Genomic DNA, 22887 nt, shown 5'->3' with positions numbered 1-22887 from the left:
GCCAGACTTGTCCCCCACCACACCAATCCGTTCGTCTTTAAAGATGAAAAGAAGAAAGACCCAAAACCTACACAGTGTAAAAAAAAACAAAACAAAAAAAAACAAGAAGATGCAAATGTGTTTGATCCCTCAGGGCTTCACAAAGACAGCAGCCGTTGTCTCGGACAGCACCGATGGGAGAAGTACAGCAGACTTACGCAGGTACCAGCTGAAAGACGCCTGCTCGCTCAGATCCTTTTTTTATTGGATTACGCTGCATGGAACTTTAAAATGTCTTTGGCATTTTAATAAAACCCTCTGGGTTTGTGGCTGTGTGTCGAATAGGTGGAAAAGCATTTTAAGAGAAAAAAAAAAGGCACAGATAAAAAATAAGGACTGCCTTGTTAGCACTTTACCTGACACAACGAAAACAAAATTAAGCGCTAAAAAAGGAAACGAGGTTAATAGTGTGATAATCGAGGATTTTACACTGCCGTTGGACACCATATCACTGGTGTGTTAAATATAGAAGTAAACCATTAGTGTGACTAATTTATCTAAAAAAATGGGGGGGGGGTTTGCAAGGAAAACGTCGATGCAAGAAAAAAACGTGTGGCCTAATGGCTTGATTGCGCCTAATTGAGCGGCGTAATCAAAATCGGTTTGGGTGCTGTTCGAGCCGTCGGCGCTTGAGATTGCATAATGGGTGTGCTGAGAGATCGTGGCTTGTGATTGGCTCACTGAGCTGCACCAATCAGATTAAGCTTGCGATCAATTCAATATCCTGCAGAGCTTCACGATCGTGGCCGAGCTAGAACACTGAACCATGACAGACAAACACAGCGCTGTTTTCTTTTTCTTTATATTGATTAAAAGACTGAAGCACACATTGTAGTGTCTCTTCTTTTTGGTTCATCCCTTAAAACATTTCCAAGTAAAACATATCAAGCCTTATATGGGCATAAATTCGGTATTAATTACTTTTCGCTGTGGCTCATAAGAACTGAGCTTTAATTTAATATCATTTTAGATTGACTGATTGATGATTAAAGGAAAACTGTGGTGTGAATCAGGGTTTAATCGTAAGCAGGAAGGCCGAAGAGCTCAGGTCTGAAGTCCTCCATGCTTTCAAGCACCAGCATGGCCTCCTGCGTAAGTCTGCGGTCCAGGTTCAGATCGGGAATCATGACCACTTGCATGCCAGCAGCCAAGCCTGCTTTCACTCCGTTTGGTGCGTCTTCGAAAACCAGACACTGTAGAAACAAATACAAGTTTGCCATTAAATTAAAGTCTTAACCTTGAAGATGTGTCAAATGAATCCAGTCATATTCATTGGGGACTGAAATACATATGCAAATGAGATGCACAAAAGCTCGCGTTTCTCCTTTGCTTGTTTTCTGTATCATATCAGATTCATTCTGGAAAAGAAAATTAATGAATCTTCTTGAATTATTTCTGCACATATTGATCTTTTTTATGAAAACTGAATACGGTTCCTGAGCATGCAGCTTAACCCCAGAACGTTCTGTAGAACAGACAACGTGTTGTTTATCACATATGGATCGGGAATATTTGTTTTTGAGCATTTAATGTGATGAAAAAAAATGTACAAAACAAAAAAATAAATAAAAATGAACAAATAAATGAACAAACAAACAAACAAATAAAGTGTCCTTGTTTTAGCCATTAAACAGCCATTAGCCATTAGCCTTTAGCCATTAGCCATTTAGTTTTTAGCCATTTATTAATATTTATTTATTATTTATCATTTAATTTAACTCTCAAATAGGTAGGCTTTTTTTTTTTGGAATTACCAAAGTGAAACCATATTTTATATATATTTTATATATTTTGTACATATATGTTTATATATACATGATTTGCAACAAATTTGAAATACCTTTTTTTCCTAAGTATGTTTAGCAACTCATATACACAAATATACGTCAACAAAACTTGGAAATATTTTCATGTTTTTATTTTAACCAACCTAAGTCTAACCTAGTCTTCATGTAAAGATCATGATGTATAAGGCACCAGTTTAACAAAAGGTTTGTAAAAATGCTCAGTCTGCCTAAAGATGACATTATTGATAATGTTTACATTTATGGCATTTAGCAGATACTCTTATCCTGACTAAATTACATTCTTTATCTCACTTTTATACAATGGAGCAGTTGCGTTTCAAGGGCCTTGCTCAGGGGCCCAAGCAGTCACAGCTTGGTGGACCAGGCATTCGAACTCACAACCTTCGTATCAGTAGTCCAACACCTTAAACACTAAGCTGCCACGTCTCCATGTTGGGCACAAGGATGAAATATTCATCATTCATTCATTTTCTACCGCTTATCCGAACTACCTCGGGTCATGGGGAGCCTGTGCCTATCTCAGGCTTCATCGGGCATCAAGGCAGGATACACCCTGGACGGAGTGCCAACCCATCACAGGGCACACACACACTCTCCTTCACTCACACACTCAGGACAATTTTCCAGAGATGCCAATCAACCTCCCATTCATGTCTTTGGACCGGGGGAGGAAACCGGAGTACCCGGAGGAAACCCCCGAGGCACGGGGAGAACATGCAAACTCAACACACACAAGGCGGAGGCGGGAATCGAACCCCCAACTCTGGAGGTGTGAGGCGAACATGCTAACCACTAAGCCAGGATGAAATATACATTGGATAAATTTACTTTTAGAAAAAAAAAAAGTTTTACTATTAAACTAACAGAACAGCAGGATTTATCTGAACTGCATTTTGGATGAAAATAAATCTGAGTTCCATGTAATCCACTCAGGAGGAAAAGGTATTATAAAAAGGTCAGTAAAGTTTCCATGCATTTGTAACAGCATGCACTTTATTTATCTCTGTTTTCTAAGAAAACATTGAAAAAATGGGCATGATTGCTCTTAGCTGTGGATCTAAACGTACGTTTACTTTCCGCCCTCTTCTTTCTCTTTCTGGCCTTCATGCTTCTTCGGGACGTCAAGCCGTGAGTTACCCCTTCGACCCATCAAGATCCAGATGCCCCATGGTGCCAGTTCAATAACTTCTACTAGTTATCTCTTATAGGACGAGTTTCCTCTTGACAGGCGTTCCTGCTCAGAAACTCCACACAGAAGGTGTGAGTTAACTGTTAAAATGAAAAACTAAGAAGTCTTTATTGAAATACTGTTTTGCAGAGGGACTTAAAACTGGACTAAAGAAGAATTAAAAAAAGGGTAAAATAAATGAACCCGCTGGACTTCCACATAAATAGACCTAATTGCTTTTGTGTGATGTCACTTCGGAGTAGAATTGTCACGTACAAAGGTCAGCGGAAACGTGGGACACTTCAGAAAAGGAAGTGTAGCTAATTCTATTGTGCTGAGGGCCTCAATTAAATCTCCTAATTACACAAAAGAGCCCTACAAATGACCTATTATCACTAATCCTTATATTGTGAGAGTGAAAAACTGGGAGGGGTGGGCTGGGGGTAAAACACAAAAGAACAACATTGTGCAGCAAAAGCTAATATCGGTTTTGCCCGTGTCTGACGTTTGAAGTGAAGCGGCATCGCTCTCTTCGTATTAGGGATGGTAAAGGACGACAGGAAAGAGACGGTAATTAGTCATGGCTTCTGTGGGAATCAGCTGCAGAATGCGTGTCAATCACGCTGGCAGCTGAAGAGTGAAAAAGACAGGGACGTTCACCCAAACACCACTAATTATGACAGCGAGAGCCGTCTCAGAGAAAGACGGTAAGTCAGAGCTACGGAGAAGACGACGACGAGGCGCTTCTTCAAAACTTTAACAATCGAGAGCGGCTCGGCGGTGGAGAATGGATCAGAAGAATATTTCCTGATGTCAGTGACATTTTAATGGGCTTAATGCATTATCCATGTTATATATTTATCTTGTACATTGTCCCATAATAGGAAAAGATACTAAAGAAAAAACACAACTAGGGAAAATAGTATATAATTCAGTAGGATGGAATTAAATAATGTAATGTAATTATTTTCAAGTTTCAAGACAAATTTTGAGGGTGACGAGCTCGGAGAAGGCCAAGCTAGACACCCAACTAAACAAAATAGTAAACTCCAACTAGAAACATACATTCAACAAGAACAAGACAGAAAAAATAAACATTCAGAAACACAACAGCAAAGATCAAAAACTAACATTAAGCCAACTAAAACAATTGGAATTCGAAAAAACATAAATAAAAACAGCATAAATAAAAACACTGAAAAGTAACTTCAACAAAACATAACTGCAAAAGCAAAAAAAACAGATGGATGTTTGCAGTTTTGCAATTGTGTTATGTTTATTAGGGATTGTTTTGTCTTCATGGACCACTGTTGGCACTTGAAAGCTCCCCAATTCGATCCTAAGCTGAGTGGGTTTCCTTCAAGTTCTCCAGGTTCTTCTTCCCAGTGTTCCTGATCCTCAGCTTCTACCCCATCCCTTACCTGCCAGAAGCTTCCAGAATAGCGACAAATAATTATTTAGGGGAGGTATTTTCCCCTCTCTGTCAGCACTCCACCAGGTTAAATGGACGCCTTCCTACCTCCCTACCTCACACACATCTAAAGCCACTTGCAGAATTCTGCAATGAGTCACTGAGTACAAAGTGATCATCTTAAAACTGGCTTGTGTGGGATGGAAAATGATGCTAGAAAATGTGTGTGCATCCTTTGTAAAAGTACAGGATTGCTGAGATCAGAAAAAAAAGAGTTTTTTTAAAAGATAAAAGAAAAGAATATGAGATATAAAATATCTGTGGAGGTAACAGACACACCGCACTACACTGAAAGTCATGTTTCCATCTTAATCCCTGGGCAGAATCAAACCTTCTCAATGGACTGACATGTAGCACTTGGAGTCTATTAAAACAAGGTAGATGTGTGAGACGTACCGAGAGTGACATTTAACGCTTGATCTGTCTGTCCTTGTCGAACAGACTTCGCCCACATACGAGCCCTTAACGCTTACCATGAACTGCTGGCAGCCGTGTATGATGATACAGACGTGACCTGACACATCGGAGTCCATCTGTGCTTCGACGCTCTGGGAAAATGTCACATGCTAGATGACCAGCATGTGTCCCTATGACTTACGGCTCTGGCACGTAAGGTGTAAGCAAACAGCTATGTTGCATAAAACAGTCTACATCATAAAGACACACTCATTCGGTATCGCATAATATAGGAAAAAGTACTCCGAGTTCTGTCAGGTGAAGAAAAATCTCATTAAAATTACCTATTCCTGTCAGTGCCAGTGAAGGAAGGCAAGCCTAGAAAACATGGCACAAACTCTCATATGGAGCACTGCATAATGTAGCCCTGGGGAACGGATTTATACATGCACACTTTATGAAGGCTTTGCAACTCAGATAAGACCAGCGAGGACAATCTCAAGGTTCTCTCTAACTCCTGATATCTGCTAATTACTTCTTCTGGTAGAATACATTCTAAATATATACATTTATGTTTATATTAATGTAAAAATCTAAATCAACCATACAAAAAAAAAAAAGGAGAAGAAACATAAGCGTGCTGGGAAACGCTTACGTAAAATTGTTTCGTTTATCTCTTAATGCTAAGACCACACACAGTCTAAAGCACAGGATACATTAGAAGCCAAACAGTCATCATATATGTGTGTGTGTGAGAATATCTGTAAAGAAGATTATAAGACCTATTCTCAAGACAATAACAGATTGCACAGGCTGCATTTTTAAATGATCACCATGCCTGGGGACAACCCTGAGAGGGGATGGTGTGGAATGGTTATTATCTGTTGCAAAGGAAAGGCAGCGCAGAGAGACAAGAGCAAAGAATAAGTCGGTTTATTTAGGCTTCGAGATGTGAACAGATGGTCACGGTCTTTAAACGCTGTGAGTTAAAAACAATCTAGTTCAATATCAAGCCATCACAGCTTCAGTTCCATTATTTAATGCCCAGCTTTTGTAAATCGAGGGAATCAGGTGGACACTGGCCAATAGGAAACTGGTTATTCATTCTGATGATGAGTAGGAAGGCAGTCTGATAATCAGAGGCGAGGCGGTCGATTTCCGCTGGTAACCTGCCCAGACACAGATGCAGTTTTACAGTTGTGTTTGAAAGACGACACAAAGTCTCATTAGTGTCGGCTTGGCTAGTACTTGATGGTGGGGCAAAGACACAATTTATCAAGTAGAATTGTAAATTAGTTTGAACAAAAAGTTGAATAACATTGGATTATGGCTGAGGATGTCATTAATGTAGTTAGACACAAGTTCTAAACAGATTTTGAAGCTAACCAGCTTGGAGAACAATGACAACAATCTACATCTACAGAGAGGTGAAGGGCCACAGCAGAACAAAGTCTCGACCACATCAACAAGAGCAGTGACGCAAACAAATTCAACAGTCCAAAATGCGAAACAGAGAAAACAACACACAGATCGAAAGCAAAGCAATCAAGCTCTGTGTTTGACTTATACCTCACTGATTTAAGATCAAGGAATGGAACAACAGGGAAAACCAAGGAAATTAATAGCAAACAAAACCAAGCAAAGGAAAGCCAAAGAAAAACAGGAGGGAAAAGACCATGGATGTCCAAGGCAAGGAGCAACAAAGAAGACCAAGAAAGTCCAGCAAATACAAGGAATTTTTGCCATTCATGCTTATCCTTATCACACAGTGGTCTTCACTATTTTTTTCATGTGAGCCACACTGATAGGACAAAGTCAATAGGAGAGCCACTTTCACCGCAAAGTATGCCAAGTTATTCAGTCTTAAATAGCTTATCTGCTTAAATACAATGTACAATATTGTGATACAATAATTACTTAAAAATCATTCTTTATTATGCACCTGTCAAATTGGTAACTGAGACAAGATGATTTCTCTTAATGATAATAAGTAGGATTACCTTAATGCTGAGATGAGCGGAAGCACGCATGCATTTCTTTGACTTTTCTCATGTTGTATTTGTCACTGTCACATTGCTTTGTTGCTGTTCATTTTGTGCGCGGGATTGTTTGATAAGAAATCGATCCATTTTTTAGTCCGTGTGTGTACAGTAAACACAAGTTGTTAACTAGCATGAAACACAAACTAGCTTCTGGCAGGCCGCCAAAAACTGGCTATTGCGCAGAACGCAGTGAGTCAGTGACGAGTCAAATAATATATATAAATATATATTATTATTTGTAATAGAGCACATTCGTTTTTCTATGCTTCCCTGATTGTTTTTAATGTTATTTAAATGAAAATTAAATTTTAACCACATGATCATATCATCGTATTATTTACTGCCATGCGAGCTGCATATTAAAGCTTGGCGAGCCGCAGGAGGCTTGCGAGCCGCACAATGAGTAATACTGTTATCATAGATCTGTGTGAAAGTGTGAATCTTGTGGCCATGTGGTTCAAGAAGCAATCAAAACCACCATAAATGCACCTTTGGCCTTTCGAGCAGTTCTATGTTAAAGAAAATGGCTTGAATAATTAATCTAACTCAAGACGTTTTATGTAAATACTCACAGAAAAAAAAAAAAAAAGACACATAAAAAAGAGATTGGCATGCTGTGTACCAATTAATCTTTTGTTTTAGATCTCATTTCCCAGAACTTGGTTGGCCTTTCCCCTAGATGAGGTTAGGAGTATGATCAATACTGCAAAGCTTCTCAGTAAACACATACACACAAACATACTTGAGTTCTGCAGCCCACACATTTTTCAAGAGGTTGTAAACTCTGTAAAGACTCCCCACTCAAGCTGCAGGTTTGATAAAGTACCCAACAGAGATTTGAGCAGTAAAGCTCGAATGAGGAAAATCCCTCTATTGGGCTGTTGTACAAATAGATGAAAACACACACACATGCATAAGCGCACACACCTATGCAGCTTCTGACAAAATAGTTTCTGAAAGAAACCGACCGTAAAAGAACGCATGCCCTTGTGAACTACACAATCATGATTCTGACCTTACTTTAATAGCTCAACCGATTATACAAACTGCCCACTGAGGTTTCGGTGACAAAGTGTCTTTATATCCCATATAGAAAATATACTGCAGCCTTAGTTCAACAAGCCAGCTGCTTTAATGTTTAACGGTCACATACAAAGAAACTTGCTTCATCTGAAGCAGGTGGAACAAAACAGACTATGTTTCTGTCAGGTTCTTGCACACATAACATAATAATGTCTGCCATAGTTATGTTGCTGATAAGGTTAACAAATAGGCTTGTGCAATAGAATGATTTAATCGTCCCTACACGATCTAAAACAGCCATGATATTTAGTGACATTTACTCTGAATATATTAATAACTGACCTGTCATCATTTATTTGCTTTGCTTAGGTGCTCTTCAAGCAAACCTTGGAGAGGTTTCTAGTAAACTACAGTAGCTTTAAGGTTTTCACTCAACTATGTGTTATAAAATACTGTATCAATCTGAATCTAGAGGTAACCAGAGTCGTTTGCTAGGGCAGCACCTTTCGGAAGCGCTCAATCGAGTCAGGTCTGTGTATTATTCCGTAACTGTAGGTTGAACCCAAAGTTTGCCAGCTAACAGATAAGTCTAGCGTATATATTTATCTACTTTAACAAACACGTTCTGTGGAACACATAAGACAAAGTGGATCCAAATTGCTTTTGGCAGGTCAGGAATGTAGGTTAAATTTCCCTCTGTGTCCCCGGGGTGCATTGACTCACAGACTGTTTATGCGGTTTCCTCATTGTGGTAAAAGGAATCAGAGATGTAACCCCATATAAACCCAGCACCTCCATCAAGTCCAGACAAGATATTGAAGGACACTGGGCCTGTTGGACAATGCTGCTAAATTTACCAAACATGGAAACCTGCAAAATGTACTTGTCTACATGATGACTGCATTTGACGACAGAGAATTGACTACATAAACTGGTGGAGAAGTGAGAAATTATATAAAAATTTTATTAATTAGCCTCAGCCAGTTTTGAGAAATCTTTTTTTTTTGCTTATAGACATTGTTTTTCCTGCCTTTTCACAGCAATTTGGTCAAAGCAGCTCTCACCAATCTCAGGCAAACCAAAAAGCTTTCATTACTACAGAAACCAGTTGGGAAGAGGTAGGAATAGCATGTGCTTCTGCCTTCCTCGTCCTCCTCATCTTTTCTACCAAACTGTGGCACACATGGCCAGAGTCCAGAGCAGTGTTACACACTAAGAGGAAAGCGTTATCTGTCCTCTTCCGCATTCATAAGTGGCCTTGATTGGTGTCACTCAAGGGAGAGAGAAGATGCCATCCCTTCCACAAAAGGCTGATTCTGCTCCTCAGCACCACTGCACGCAAGCAAATTTAAACCGCTCTGTGCCCCTTTGAAACAGCGGTACCGAAGAAACGGCAACGATCCAGCACCAAAGACATTTCTTCTAACAGCAACTGTGAGGTGGGGCGGCTGAAAGCATCTCAAATACCGACGAGCCAATAAGGAACTCTCCAATCTCTGGGAAAATATTCCTAAAAGAGGCCTTTCTCAGCATTAGAGGGAGGTAAGACACAGAGTTCTGGGTTTTTTCGATGTTTCAGCACCCTTATAGTTTGCAGCTTAAACAGAACGACGCTTCCCATTCTGCCGAACAGAATATCCACGCTCCTGGGGCCCGCCTTGCTACCTCGCTGGCAAACCACTTCACCCGCAGACCTCCTGCTCAAGCCAAAGCCTTCATCACCGCCACTGCTGCAATCTTGACTCAGTTATGTTTGTTTCTTTTGATTTTTACATCACCTGCACCATATTTTTCGAGTAATAAAAAAAGAGCACTCATTTTCCTTGGATTCCTGACTCCGTGCCATTCTCTGTGTTCCTCTCACTGTAGAGAGTGTTACACATCCAAAGCAAATGCATTAATGGCACATTTTAAGTTGACTGAAAAGCGTTTTTTTTTGCACATGTTGACTGCTTCTTACCTATTCCATATTACTAACTATCCTGGAATTCCAATAGATGGTGTCGGAATGCAATTTGCCATCTTTATGAACGATGGCAGCAGAACATAACTTGGACCTGTGTACACAAACTCTCACTTTTCACATTAATCCATATGGAACCCACCTTTTGCAAAGTGCAGCTCCCTTCAGGCCATTTTCAACTAGGTGTTGACGAGAACGAAAAAAAAAAAGAAAGAAAGAAAAAGAAAAAAATGTCGTCCTCTCTTGGAAGGAGGGGGTCCATTTCCTAGCCTCCGGTCAGAATAGAGATGAACGAGCTGGTGTTCGTTCATTACTCACCTGTGAGCTGGTGCTTCCGTACCTCGGGAAAGAAAGCCTACTTGGTATTCATTATCAGTAACCCTATCTAACATCTTCCCATGAATCAAAAGGAGGCCAGACATCGCCGTCCTCATTCTCCGCTCGTACCAATAGTCATGTTGCTATCGCAAACCAGTCAGACGGAGGTAGGTCAGATCTTAGTTTTCCCTGATCAGCGCCACACGCTGATCACGGTTGAGACGTATGCTTGTATAATGATCAGACATTTCATTTGGATCTAAGGCACCATTTGAAGAAAAAGCTGAACAAGAGCTGAATCAGCTAGCACAAGCTAGAACACAAGAAACCAGAATCTGAGGAGTTTTCTTGGCACAAACCAAGATATGAAATACAAAATCCATAAAATTGTTTACTAAAAAAACAAACAAACTGTTAACTGTTTTTACTTGTTTCACCACACAAAGACTGGACATCAAATATTCATGAATCCGGATATGAAAACATACCACAGCCCACTGCGGTACATTTCAGCATGAACCTCGTCGACCTGGAAATAAATGTTTTGAACATGTGTACTTTACAAACTGTTTGTGTTTTCATGGATGATATGATAAAAATGGGATCAGCACAGTATGTACTGAAATACGTTATGTGCGGCTAAGATGGTTAAAAATTGCAGCATCTGGAAAACCCTGCTGGGATTTTTTTCAGCCACCATTACATCCTTTTTTTCCACTTACTAGCATTTTTTTTTTCATCTTTGCTAAAATGAATTGATTAATGATTGTTTTAAAGCCAAAGAAGCGTTCTGAAACTCTTGCTTGTGTTATATTTCCAACACAGACTGAAGAATATTTTCTGAAAAGACACAAGATTGTGTTTCATAGAACAAAGAGAAACAGCAACCGCATACAAGCAATTTTAATTTTTAGCTTTAAAACAAAAAGTCTGCTTCAGAACGCTTCAATAAATGTGTTAAATTAGGCATTTGGAAGCAATTAAAAACATGTCAATATATAGACCTGGTTAATGTGATCTGTTCTTAGTTACGTTAATGGGGAGTTAATTGCTTTTTTTTTTTTGCCGGTGATACAATAAACATCTTCGTCTACAGCACATGAAATGTGAAAAGTCTTAACTGCTCTTGGTTATTAGCGATTACAGATCGTTTGTTTCACTTGGGACAAGCGTATGTGATGCTTTGTCTTGTTTGAAGAAAATCCGTTCTTTAAAAAAGAAAGGATTTGGAATATTTAAAGTGCAATATCTACTGAAGCGTATGAATGATTACTGTTACGAATAAAAAACCTGTTTACTTGAAACTTAATGCTAATCCGTATCTATTTTAAGTTGTTCGTAAAACTACGCTTAATTTTTTCTTATTAAATTTCTATATTAGCATCTCAGAGAGTGGTTCAAGTGAAATGAACGGGGTTGAACTATTATGATGTTGTTGTTGCAGTTAAGATTCCTCGACTTGGCGTCACTATGGTAACACGATGGTATGGAATATCCGCTCTGAAATTCTTCAAATCCGTTGTCGAATTTTTCGTTCTATGAATGAAATATACGTCACTGTACAATGTAATATTCACAGCCACCAGTTACAGAACTCACTGTTACAGGTTTGATACTGGTTAGATTTAGCTTCATTTAGTTTTATTTGACGTTGCCAAAAAAAATCACATCATGACAACATACTGGGTAAAATCCAGTGGTGTCACTAGATCCTTCTAGATCCTTCTTACCGGGGCACAATAAGCTTCATGAGAATCAAGAATCATTCTTTTTGTCCTGGCCAGGGTTTGTTGCTATAATAGAGATTTCTGAGCAGTTCTGGTTTAAGGTGTCTGCCATGTGTCGGAAATGTAAATATAAATGTTTCTCAAAATGATTTTCCTGTGCTGAGTTATATATTTTTGATGTTTTAGCAGGTAAGATGGAAGGTGCTGTCGAATGTCTGCTACATATTTTTCACAAAACACAGCTTGCGGTTTTTAGACTACCTGATATCTTTACCCACCCGGTGGATCGTGTTCTGGTGTATGTGTACGTGTACCTGTACTAGAGGCTGGGGAATAACTCAAATCTGGCTTTAATTATTCAACAGGTTTAAACAAGCGCTGCTATGAACATGTCGGACATGAGATGTCAGATGGATTGTTTAAAACGGAAGTAGAAGAAGAAGGAGAAGGAAACGGAGAAAGAGAGCATGCATTCTTGCATCATTCCAGCCAGGTTTTACAGGAAAGCTCTGAAATGCGGAGATAAAGAATTCGATAAGACGGAGTGGTGCAGAATGACAGGATTCACACTAAGTGTTCGTGCACGTCTGCCTTTTATCTCTCTCCCTTTGTGGCTCTCTTTCTCTCTCTGTCATGTTCGGCCTCCTTCTGTCATCGTCTGTCACATGTGCATGTTGTGACCAACTTTCCTGTTTTCTCTCTCTCTCTCTCTCTCTCTCTCTGAGGTGCTTCTGTAGTTCACCTGAATTCCTGAGCATCTCACCTTAGTTAAAACAAGGAAAAGAAAGACACAGAAAAACAAAGTGCTGGAGCTGTGCGTGTGCGACACAACGTCTCCTAAGACGGATGAACAGCAGCAAGACAAAAAGAGATCCAGGATCAATGGGTACCGATTATGACTTTTTAAGCCCTCTGGGAGCTTCGGCTTCTGTGAGAACCCCCTGGTGAGACACTTAGCTCCTTGCCTAAATACTATAAAAAAAAGAAATCCTTTTATCCATCTAAATGTCTCGTTTCCTTTTCTCCTGTGACTACCTCTAGTCTTTTGTCTCTTTCTTGTTCTTCCTTTTTTCATCTAAATCTACTCTTATGCTTGTCTCTTGCTCTCACGTCAGATCAAGGGGCATAGCACCATTTGGAGTCTCTCTCTTTCTCTCTCTCTCTCTGCACCACATTTATATCTCATCAGGAGAAACACAGCACTAGTTAACACCTGGGTGCTCATCTTCCTTCCTAGACCTTTAGGAAGCGTCAGTCATTAAAGAAGTGAGTACAATTTATCAATCTTTCAATACTGACGTGGCAGAAGGCGGAATCAGTGGCAGAGCTCCAGCCTTTACATCAAAATGTTCACACAGAAAAACAAACAATCTATAAAGTTTTGATCAAACTGGGTGTGTGTATGTGTGTGTGTGTGTGTGTGTGTGAGAGAGAGAGGGTGTGCATATGTGTGTGTGTTTGTGTGTGTGCATGAGAGAGAGAGAGAGAGAGAGAGAGAGAGAGAGAGAGAGGGAGGGTGTGCATACGTGTGTATGTATGTATGTGTGTGTCTGTGTGTGTGTGAGAGAGAGAGAAATGGTGTGTATGTCTGTGTGAGTGTGAGAGAGAGAGAGAGAGTGACTGTGTGTGTGTGTGTGTGTGTGTGTGTGTGTGTGGATAGATGACTTAGTGATAAACACAGCAGCAATGTTTTGTTTCCCAACCTTAAATATAATTATAAATGTTTTTTTTTTTGCTTTTTTTTTTTAAAAAAGAAACCAAAAATCAGTATTAAAAATTTGTAATTTAATTGTGATCTAGTTAAACAATTTCTAATGTTCCATCCACCATTATGATGATAGAAAATGGGGGCTAGCTCGATACAGAAAACATAGGGGGATAAAGATCAAACCCTTGGGATGTAAAAACATGGCCTTGAAACCTTGAAAAAGGAGGCAGGTGTTTGTGTGTCTGACCGTGTCGGAACTGGATGTGTTTAGTGTGTGATGTGAAGAAGAGGTGCACACGGTGTGCACAAATATTGGTGGCATGAAATGCGTTGAGTGTGGGGATGTCCTACATAAGACATCGGCCTGTCCACGTAAGGCCTCGGCTAGAGAGGAGACTGCGGAGCCTAGTTTTGCTGCTGTTGAGTTGAATAATAATGACTCAAGCTGTGAGAAACCTCAGGGTAGAGACGAGAGAGATGCTCATAATGCTGAACTGATTGATGGCATCGCTGAGAATCAGAATGAGGATACGGAAGAAACGGTGAATTCCAGTGGAAAAAAAATGATGCATCAGAAATCTGTAAAGACAATGTGATTATTGATGATGATGATGATGATGATGATGAGTTGAATGAATAGGATAATGTTGAAGTGGCTTCTGCTAAACATCCTAGAAGGTCACGATGTGTTAAAATGTTTGATGATGCAGAGATCAGAGATGATGATACACTCTCTGCAGGACTCGTTGACGCTGGCAGAAAAAAAAAATGTGAATAAATTGTACACACAAATTCACAATGTTGATGTTCCAAAAAAACCCAAAACTGTAACTAAAAGTCTCTAAGCAAGCAGAAAAGGTTCAGCCTGAAGAAGATATTAATGAAGCTAAGAAAGGATAAATTACATGCTTCAGAAAAAAATATTAAATGTTGTCTGTCTCCTAAAGAATGGAGATCTAGGACTAATAGGATCAAATGGTGTCTGGATGTATTGGTTCAGAATGACCAGACATGCTGTACTCCTAATAGATCAATTACGGACAGTCTCCGGGATGTAATTCATTTTAATCAGCTTAATCATTTTAACCTTGGTATTCTTTCATGGGACCAGAAGAAAGCATTTGATCTACATGGCCACACAAATCTCCTCATAATTTTAAAGCATGTTGGGTTTGGGGATGAATTTAGATCCTATATAAAAGAGTTCTATTTGAAATCCTTTGTGATTGTTAATGCGAGTGGACGATTAGGTGCACAAATACCTGTATTAAGGGGTATTAGACATGGCTGTCCATTTTCTGAGCAGTTATATAGTCTGTTTATTGAGTCATTGCTGTGTAGGACAAGAAGTGACCTCAGTGAAATTGTAATTCCTGGTACTAGGTTTGGAGAGTATTACAGGTCTAAACAATGCTATGGCTTTATCGGAAGCTAGTGAACAATATGAACAAGAAACCTGAAGAAAAATCGAAGGTTTTATTGTTGGTCAGTGGGACAGGACATGACGTTCGCAGCTGCACGATGGATTGTCGTGGAAGGGGTAGAGGGGGATGAAAATTTAAGGCATTTTGGGAGGGATTGCTAAAGGTATCTGCTTGATTGTCTAAATAGAAGAGGTTATTACCACAGTTGCTGTACAGAATGAGGCCTCTGGCTGTACACAACCAGGTTATCCACTATAGTCTTGGAGCCACCTGATAAACTGTTTTATGAGATCCAATAAACAAAGAAGTCGTGGACTTTAGAGTGGAGTGGAGAACATTAGATTTATATGGCAGGACTTTATCACCCAGTCCAGGATGGACCAGCCTTGGTGGATGTGAAGAGTTGCATCTGTACTTTAAGAATACAAGAAGAACCATGGTTCTTGTACCAAAAGGACTTGACTTGGACTTGGACTAGACTGCAAGAGTGAATCCGCAGAAGGTGATCTTAAATTGTACAGGCATCTCTTTTTAATAAGAAGGGGGAGTTTAAATTGTCTGAGCTTGCCCCATGCCTTGGATAGGGTTAAGTGGAGATTGGTGGAGGCCCTTAAAGTGGTGACAGGCCTGAAGTCTTTCTGCCTTACAGCAAAAGGCTTAAATTGGAGGAGGAGTTTTATAACACATTAACAAGTGGTTATAGGAAGTACATCAGAAAGCAACACATGCCAGACATGAGAAGTGAGCAGGAATTTCCAAGAATTAAAAGGTCTGTTATAAATAAGAAGCAAGAAGGTGCAGTTGTGGGTTCAAACTTATCTTTTTAAGACCTCTCAGTCAAAATATTTTAGAACCCCATCTAAGAAAGCAATATGTCCAGACTTACTCCGAAGGCAAAAAGTTTCTAGGATGGTCTGGATTTTTGAAGTTGAAGGACCATGTTTAAACCTCTGGTGGAAAAGCAAACAGCTGATCTACAGTGGAGGATTATTTATGAGGCAGTAGCTATGGACAGACATTGTAAATTGTAGGTTCTTTGGAAGGGTCGAAGATTTTGAGCATTTTAAGATGTTGAAGATCTTTTAATGCAAAAGTTAATAATTGGTTTCAGGAATTCGAGGTGGAATTCCCAGGAAAAAAGGATTTACTGGAAGAGTGAAGTTCAGGGTTTTCTTTAGCTAGAAGGAAAGTGTTAAATTACCTGATAGGAAGTGCAAAGATAGTTATATGAATAACAGAAGAATAAGGGACTGCAACTGGTTAGTACTGATGCTGAAAGAATCTTTAAGGAGTCTGGTAGCTGGAAAGCTACATGCAGAATATGCATATTAAGGTCATATAAATGATAAGATGTGTTTTTTGACATTTGGTGTGTCAGTGATGTTTCATCTGTAATTGATGACGGTCTGTTGATTTTTAATTTTATCTATCCTGAGATATTTTTGGTAATGTTTACTTGTAACTTGTAACAAAAAAGATTTATTAAACCTCAACAATCTCTCTCTGTCTCTCTTTCCCTTTCTCAATAAGTGGATAGTTATGTACATTTGCGCGCACACACACACACTCTTTCACAGAACATCTACACTGACGCAGAAGACTCACTAATGGCAGAAAGAACAAAGTGGCCTAAAGAGGGCTACACTTTTTATTGAGTTCAAAATGACAGTTCGCAGTGCTACAAACAAAGAAAACTGCACAATTAAGAGGAAATGAGCAATTTGACCAAAACCTGTTGACCAAGAACATTATAAATGTAAAAAAATACACAGTGTGCTACTCCTTTATCTCTCACAGTAATGTGCCATCTTCATTATTCACTACAGGTATGCCGTAGATTACTGCGTTATTCTGTTATTTTTTTTAAAGAAAAATGTTTATAAATTTTCTACACGCTTCTCTTCAGATATTTGTCGATAGCATGGCTGTGCCAGATGGGCTGGTTTAAGTAAAGAAACTGTTGATCTCCTGCAACAGGTTGTTTATAAGAGACCTTAAAGGAAAATGGCTAGTCTAACCACTCTATCTAACCACTACCACTCATAACAACTGTGCTGTGGAGAAAGCATCTCAGAAAACAGAACCTTGTCATGGACAGGCTACAGCAGGACATCACATTGGGGTCCACTTCAGTCATCCATGAATGGGAAACTGAGGCTAAAGTGTGCACATGATCACTGATACTGGACAGATAAAGAGTGGAAAAGTCCAAGCAATATTATATAGTATTATATAGTACTATTATATAGTATATAATTTTACACTTCCACTCCCTTGGTTGATGGATTGGAAGTACCTCTGCACAACTGCTTAAAAAACCAACTGGGGCACTTGGAAATTCTGGGATTTGAACTCTAGACCTTCAAGATAGGTAGCTTTCACCTCACACCACTGAGCTACCACTATTTAATACAGAAAAATAACATACATCAAGCTGTTTTTGTAGAATAACCATCAACTCAGTGTGCTTATGGTATTGTGGCACTGTAGCCTACTCCCACCGACCTGGTTACATGACTGTATGCTATGCTGTTAGAATAAGACAATATTTGCAATATTGGGAAAACTTGCCTCTATATTTATGAACCTCTAACACTCATAAGAGCTGTTTACTAACATCAGGGAATTATAAGGACAGTTAACCATTTTAATTTTCTAAATTTTATTTAACTTTACTATTATTATATTTTCTACTGTCTGTATTGCTAGCACAGAGCTACCCAGTTAGCAAATTAGGTCAAATCTGTCACAGGAAAACACAAATATCATTTCAGTATCATATATTTCTTAGTTTATTTAAGAGAAGACATAGAAACTGCCATTACATAAGCTGACTAACTGGCTAGTTTAGCATGTGTGTAGCTAGCTTGTTTAGCCTGAATGATCTGTGGTGGAAAGTCTGCTAAAAATCTGTGCTTTGAAAATGAGATACTGACATTGAAAAAAAAGGAAAATGCATCACTGTACTAGGAACAGAAATGATTGAATATACTTGAGAATCCTGAAATGATTTAGCCATTGGGAAGTCTCATTTCTTAGCACACAGCTAGTTTAATGAATTCTGTTTCCATTTTTCTTACATGGTAATAAAAAGGACTTGAAGGGAAACGGTAAGCAGTAACGTTTTAAAAGCGTTAGCTTAGAAATCTGTGGTGAAAACTCAGTTGGTCTGAATACCTCAAGTGAGCCCATTCTGAGAGAAATATATTGCTAGCAGATCTTTTCCTCTGATCTGGACTCAGTGTCACAATGTTGAATGAATGTTGAATTATTACGTGTTACTACGACATAATTATCATAAAGACGGCAAGAGAGAGAGAGAACGAGTTTGACATTACTGTTACAGTTATTGCTCTCTTTTACTCCTCTCACGGTGGTGAATTTTTCCTTTTTTTATTGGGTTTTACAGCATTGTAAATTGAAACGTGTGTCTTGTTAATCCCCATCTGCAGATGACTTTCCTGTCAGACTTTCTTAGCGCATTTATACAAGGCAATTAAAATAGAGAAAAATAGAGGCTCCGAGCAGAATAAATCAGCAGCCCCCCCTCCCCCTCTCAGTTACCCATGTAGTGGGCTAAATTAAACAACACAACCACTAAACTTTAACCAATTACCTTCAACAAATTCTGCTCTTGTGTTGGAGTGTTACCTTAAAATGGTGGGTTCGTTATTACAGATGATACGGTGAGAAAATCAAGTCAGATGTAATTAGAAATAAAGCACTGAATCTGTTTAATTTACCAAAAGTCGATTAAACAATTCAAAAACAATTTTGTCTTATTGCTAAATTCAGTCTGATTTCTTAATTTCTCCACCACTGCTACTGTATGTGAGAAAAACCGAGTTCATAATAACACTGAAAAAACAGACACTGAAAAATTAGCAGAAGCCAGATATAAGCAAAACACCAACACCACGACACATTTAAAAAGGCCAATAAAGTTTAAAAACCTGTAAAAGATAACGATACCTGCTCAGGTCAATTGGTTTATTTAAAATGGTTGTATTAACGCCACAAATTTGCAAATAAGAACCTTAAGCTAGGGTTTAAGAAGTCTGAGCAGTTTGTAACGTAAAAACTAGATATCCCAGAATTGTGTTTAACCAGAGTTTAGTACTATTACAAGTGCTGATATTGGAGCCTCCTTCCAAAAAAGTTCAGGAAACCTTTCCATCTTAAACACTTACTGTAGATTAGACTTCAAAAAGTGAAGTCAAATCTTCTGAGTTTTTTTTTCCTGTTTAATATAACACGTTTTAAATCTGTTTATTATTAAGACTAATATACAATAATATTAATAATATACTACATCTGCTAAACAAAGCCCTGTGAATGAACTGTTAGTATAGAAACAGCAATGTGTTAGAATGAGCACATGTCTCGGGATAAACCTGTTGTTTGTCTTGCAGTGGGAAACTCGGACAGAGCTACAGTGATAGAAAAATCCCCACCTTGTGACTGGACAGAATCAAGAACACAGCTAGGCTGTGAGATAGATTTAAATTATTGTGACAGTTGTGAATGTCATACCTGTTCTGGATTAGCTGGGGGGTCAAACCTGCTCGCGCACACCAGGAAGGAGTCGGGCTGAGGCTTCCCGTTTTTCACTTCTGGGTCATCTCCAAGAACGACATGACTGAACAAGCTGAAGAAGTCTTTATGGCGGCTTGTCTTCATCTCGAAGGTCACACCGGCGGAGCTGGTGGCCACGGCGATGGGGATTTTGTGCTTGTGGAGATGTGTGATCAGCTTCTCCACACCTAGTGATTGAAATGGAGGCATGGCCTGTTAGAAATGGGACGATCAGGACTCAGGACGGACACCAGAGGCCCTAAACAGATGGCGTCTGATCCGAATGGATTTAAAAACTGTCACTAAATCAGAAGGGCTCTTTGACCCATTTTTAATTATCATATACACTGAACTGATGACAATGGCTTTTTAAGATTGCTTTGTTCTGCTCCAATGTTCTTGGAATACACATTAGCCTAGACCGGTCACGGAGTCCCTTTATTTTTTTTCTTCCTCGGAAATTCATGCTCGATGAACAAAAGGTAAAATCAGCTAGCTCTGGGGTGCCTGCCCAAAATCGCAGAAAAGGTCAAAGTGGCTGCTGGAGCACGAAAGCGCTCTGCATAACGCACACCGCTTTATCAAAAGTTAGTTAAGAGCTAATTAAGAAAGCACGAGCACTAGAATCAGCGATTGTCATGACCTTTCCCAATTATTTCAGCAGCCTCTCCGATTGGGCTGGTTTTACACTCATTCATCAAATGCGAGTTTCTCGGCATGTATAATTGCGAAGCGGTGGATGAGATCCTGAAAGCAAGAAGGGAAGAAAGACCATGTCGCATTTACATTCCATTTACATTTATTCATTTTTATCCAACGTGAAGCATCTAGCTGAGCAGTGATGGTTAAAGGTCTCGCTCACGTGGCTAAAAATGGCTCTATGGTAGTACAGGGATTTGAATTCATATCCTTCCAGCCATTAGCAAAGGAAAAAAAATCTCCTGTCAAGTACCTGGCATCAGGGAAGCAGAGGGGAAAAGACGTTCCTGAATTGCTCTGCTCTCTTCCAGCAACTCCTCGCTCGTCATGGGCAGCTCCAGAGCGTCTCGGATGATCCTGGCTGCATCCAGTGACTTCTTTCCCATCACGGTGGACTTGATCTCCCAGGTGTATAATTTCCCAAACCGATCACAGATCTCCTGGAACGACAGCGTGTACAACCTCTCTGTATCTGCAGAGTAAGAGAAGCATGGTCAATAAACCTTGCTGATATTGTAAAAAAAAAAAAGGTGTCAGAAAGGAAAAACAAACAAACATTTATTTGGCCACAAACCTCAGTTTTGAAATCTTACAAGTTATTCAAAATTTAACTACAGACCTTCAACAGGAAAACTGGAGAGTCACTGAATTAACAAGAGTTGATAAGGTTTTGTCTTTAAAAGCTGTTTACGATTTTTTTTTTTTTTTTTTAACATTTTACGCAGATTAAACAAGACAATTGTTCATTTTTGTATGTCCTTTAACTTTATATTATTACTAAAAAAATAGCAATTAGGCTAAATAAGTAACTTTATTTAAAAAGAGAGCCTAGGAACATAGCGACTCTTTCACACACATGACTGTCCCAAAATCCAATCATTGATCACCACAGATCTCACCAACCAATCACTAATCACCACAGTTCTCACTAACCAATCACTGATCTCCAGAGTTCTCACCAACCAATCACTGATCTCCAGAGTTCTCACCAACCAATCACTGATCACCACAGCTCTCACCAACCAATCACTGATCACCACAGCTCTCACCAACCAATCACTGATCTACAGAGTTCTTACCAACCACTCACAGATCAGCATTGTTCCCAATGATTACCCATTGATTCCAAAGACCAATCACTGACCACCATTACTCCCAAAGATAAATCACTTATCACTACTGTCCTTGATGACTAATCATTTATCACAAATGCTCCTAACGACCAATCACTGGGTACCATTTTCCCCAACAACTAATCATTAGCCAACATTGTTCCTAAAAGACAAGCCACTGATCCAAATTGTTCCTAATGACTAATCACCGATCACCATAGTTTTTCTCTCTCACATGTCTTTGCTCTCCGTTTTAAACCAGTCAATTTTAAACAAGTCAATTTTTACTAAAACCATTTTCCTTGGTATCTATTTCCTGTGTGTTTTTGCCTGCTTTCTTGATAGTCTTTTGTAGTATTACGTAAATATATTCATATATTGTATATTTCTAAATAGTATATTCTGATCAAACTCTATTCTATTTAAAGTGTCTTAGAAAAAAAACATCCTTCACGTAACACCTCTTGATATGCAAAAGACCATGATGAGTCAACTAATATGCAGATTATTCTGAGCTGTCATCTGGTGACTTCTAGCTGCTTCTAGTTGCTTCCCCTTGAAAAGACTCAGCAACGCTGCTGAGGTGAATTCCACACACACCCCATGTACTGCACCAAAGGTTCTCCTCTCGCCCACTCAAACCCATTGATCATCGGCTATATTACTCTTGTGCCTCACCGAAGCAGTTCTTGGAAAACGGCCCAGGCTAGGGCAAGACCCCAGTGACAGGACACGCAACTGCACTCTGGGCAAATGACTTTACTCTGTGTGCCACCTGTAGCCTAAATGAAATACAATTATTATACACACCAGCCAAGACAGCACATGGTAGTTTATGGGCAAAAATGGCAGAGGACATCCATCAGTGCATGTGCCTGCCCTGTGGCACACTTACACTGCATATCTGAAGTGTTCTTCACACACACACACACACACACACACACACACACACACACACACACACACACACAAAACCTGGTAAACCTGTGGAGCAGGTTAAAATCTAGTACAAAAATTCAGCCAAGAAATTCTAGGCTGAATCCAATCCTATCAGACACGAAATGCACTAGATATGGTGACGTCATAAGGGACGTAGTGCACGTGTTCCGGACGTAGTGAGTCATTTAGGATACAGCCCAAATACACGGCGTCAAAAACACAGAAACTAAACAAACACTTCACCCACCTAACAACAACCCGTCCATGTCGAAAAGCACATGCGAGACCGGTTTATAAGATGCCATTGTAAAGCAGTAAACTTTGTTTTTCACGCACAAAAACGTAGAAGCGGTTCTAATCGTATACAAGCTCATAGGAAATGCGCGCGAGATCCATTGTACCGAAAATGTGTTGGCCAAACAAAACTTAACGCGGGTCAAAAAATGTCTAGTTTAAGCTATAATTTGTTATCAAT

The 22887-nt window shown here is 39.4% G+C and overlaps 1 protein-coding gene across 1 annotated transcript; it reads right to left on the bottom strand.

Moving 5' to 3' along the window:
* Positions 1-222: 222 nt before the first annotated feature.
* pudp (pseudouridine 5'-phosphatase) lies at positions 223-22830 on the bottom strand. Its single transcript, XM_060860870.1, has 4 exons — positions 22660-22830; positions 20615-20833; positions 19621-19850; positions 223-1232 (listed from the first exon to the last, which is right to left on the bottom strand). Exons 1-4 carry the CDS (start codon positions 22784-22786, stop codon positions 1056-1058), a joined length of 753 nt encoding a protein of 250 aa, XP_060716853.1. The 5' UTR covers positions 22787-22830; the 3' UTR covers positions 223-1055.
* Between the last annotated feature and the right edge of the window lie 57 nt (positions 22831-22887).

This window comes from Tachysurus vachellii, chromosome 24 (assembly GCF_030014155.1).
Source record: "Tachysurus vachellii isolate PV-2020 chromosome 24, HZAU_Pvac_v1, whole genome shotgun sequence".
Classification (NCBI taxonomy): domain Eukaryota; kingdom Metazoa; phylum Chordata; class Actinopteri; order Siluriformes; family Bagridae; genus Tachysurus; species Tachysurus vachellii.
The sequence above is the reverse complement of the archived record's forward strand: the minus strand, read 5'-3'. Positions and strand labels throughout refer to the sequence as shown.

Excerpts from the sequence above, each read along its gene's own strand:
- pudp (XM_060860870.1), bottom strand. The coding sequence starts at position 22,786 with ATGAGCTTGTATACGATTAGAACCGCTTCTACGTTTTTGTGCGTGAAA. Across the intron at positions 20,834-22,659 it reads CATGGACGGGTTGTTGTTAG|ATACAGAGAGGTTGTACACG; the intron begins GTGGGTGAAGTG and ends CTTACTCTGCAG. Across the intron at positions 1,233-19,620 it reads CCCCAGCTAATCCAGAACAG|TGTCTGGTTTTCGAAGACGC; the intron begins GTATGACATTCA and ends TTGTTTCTACAG.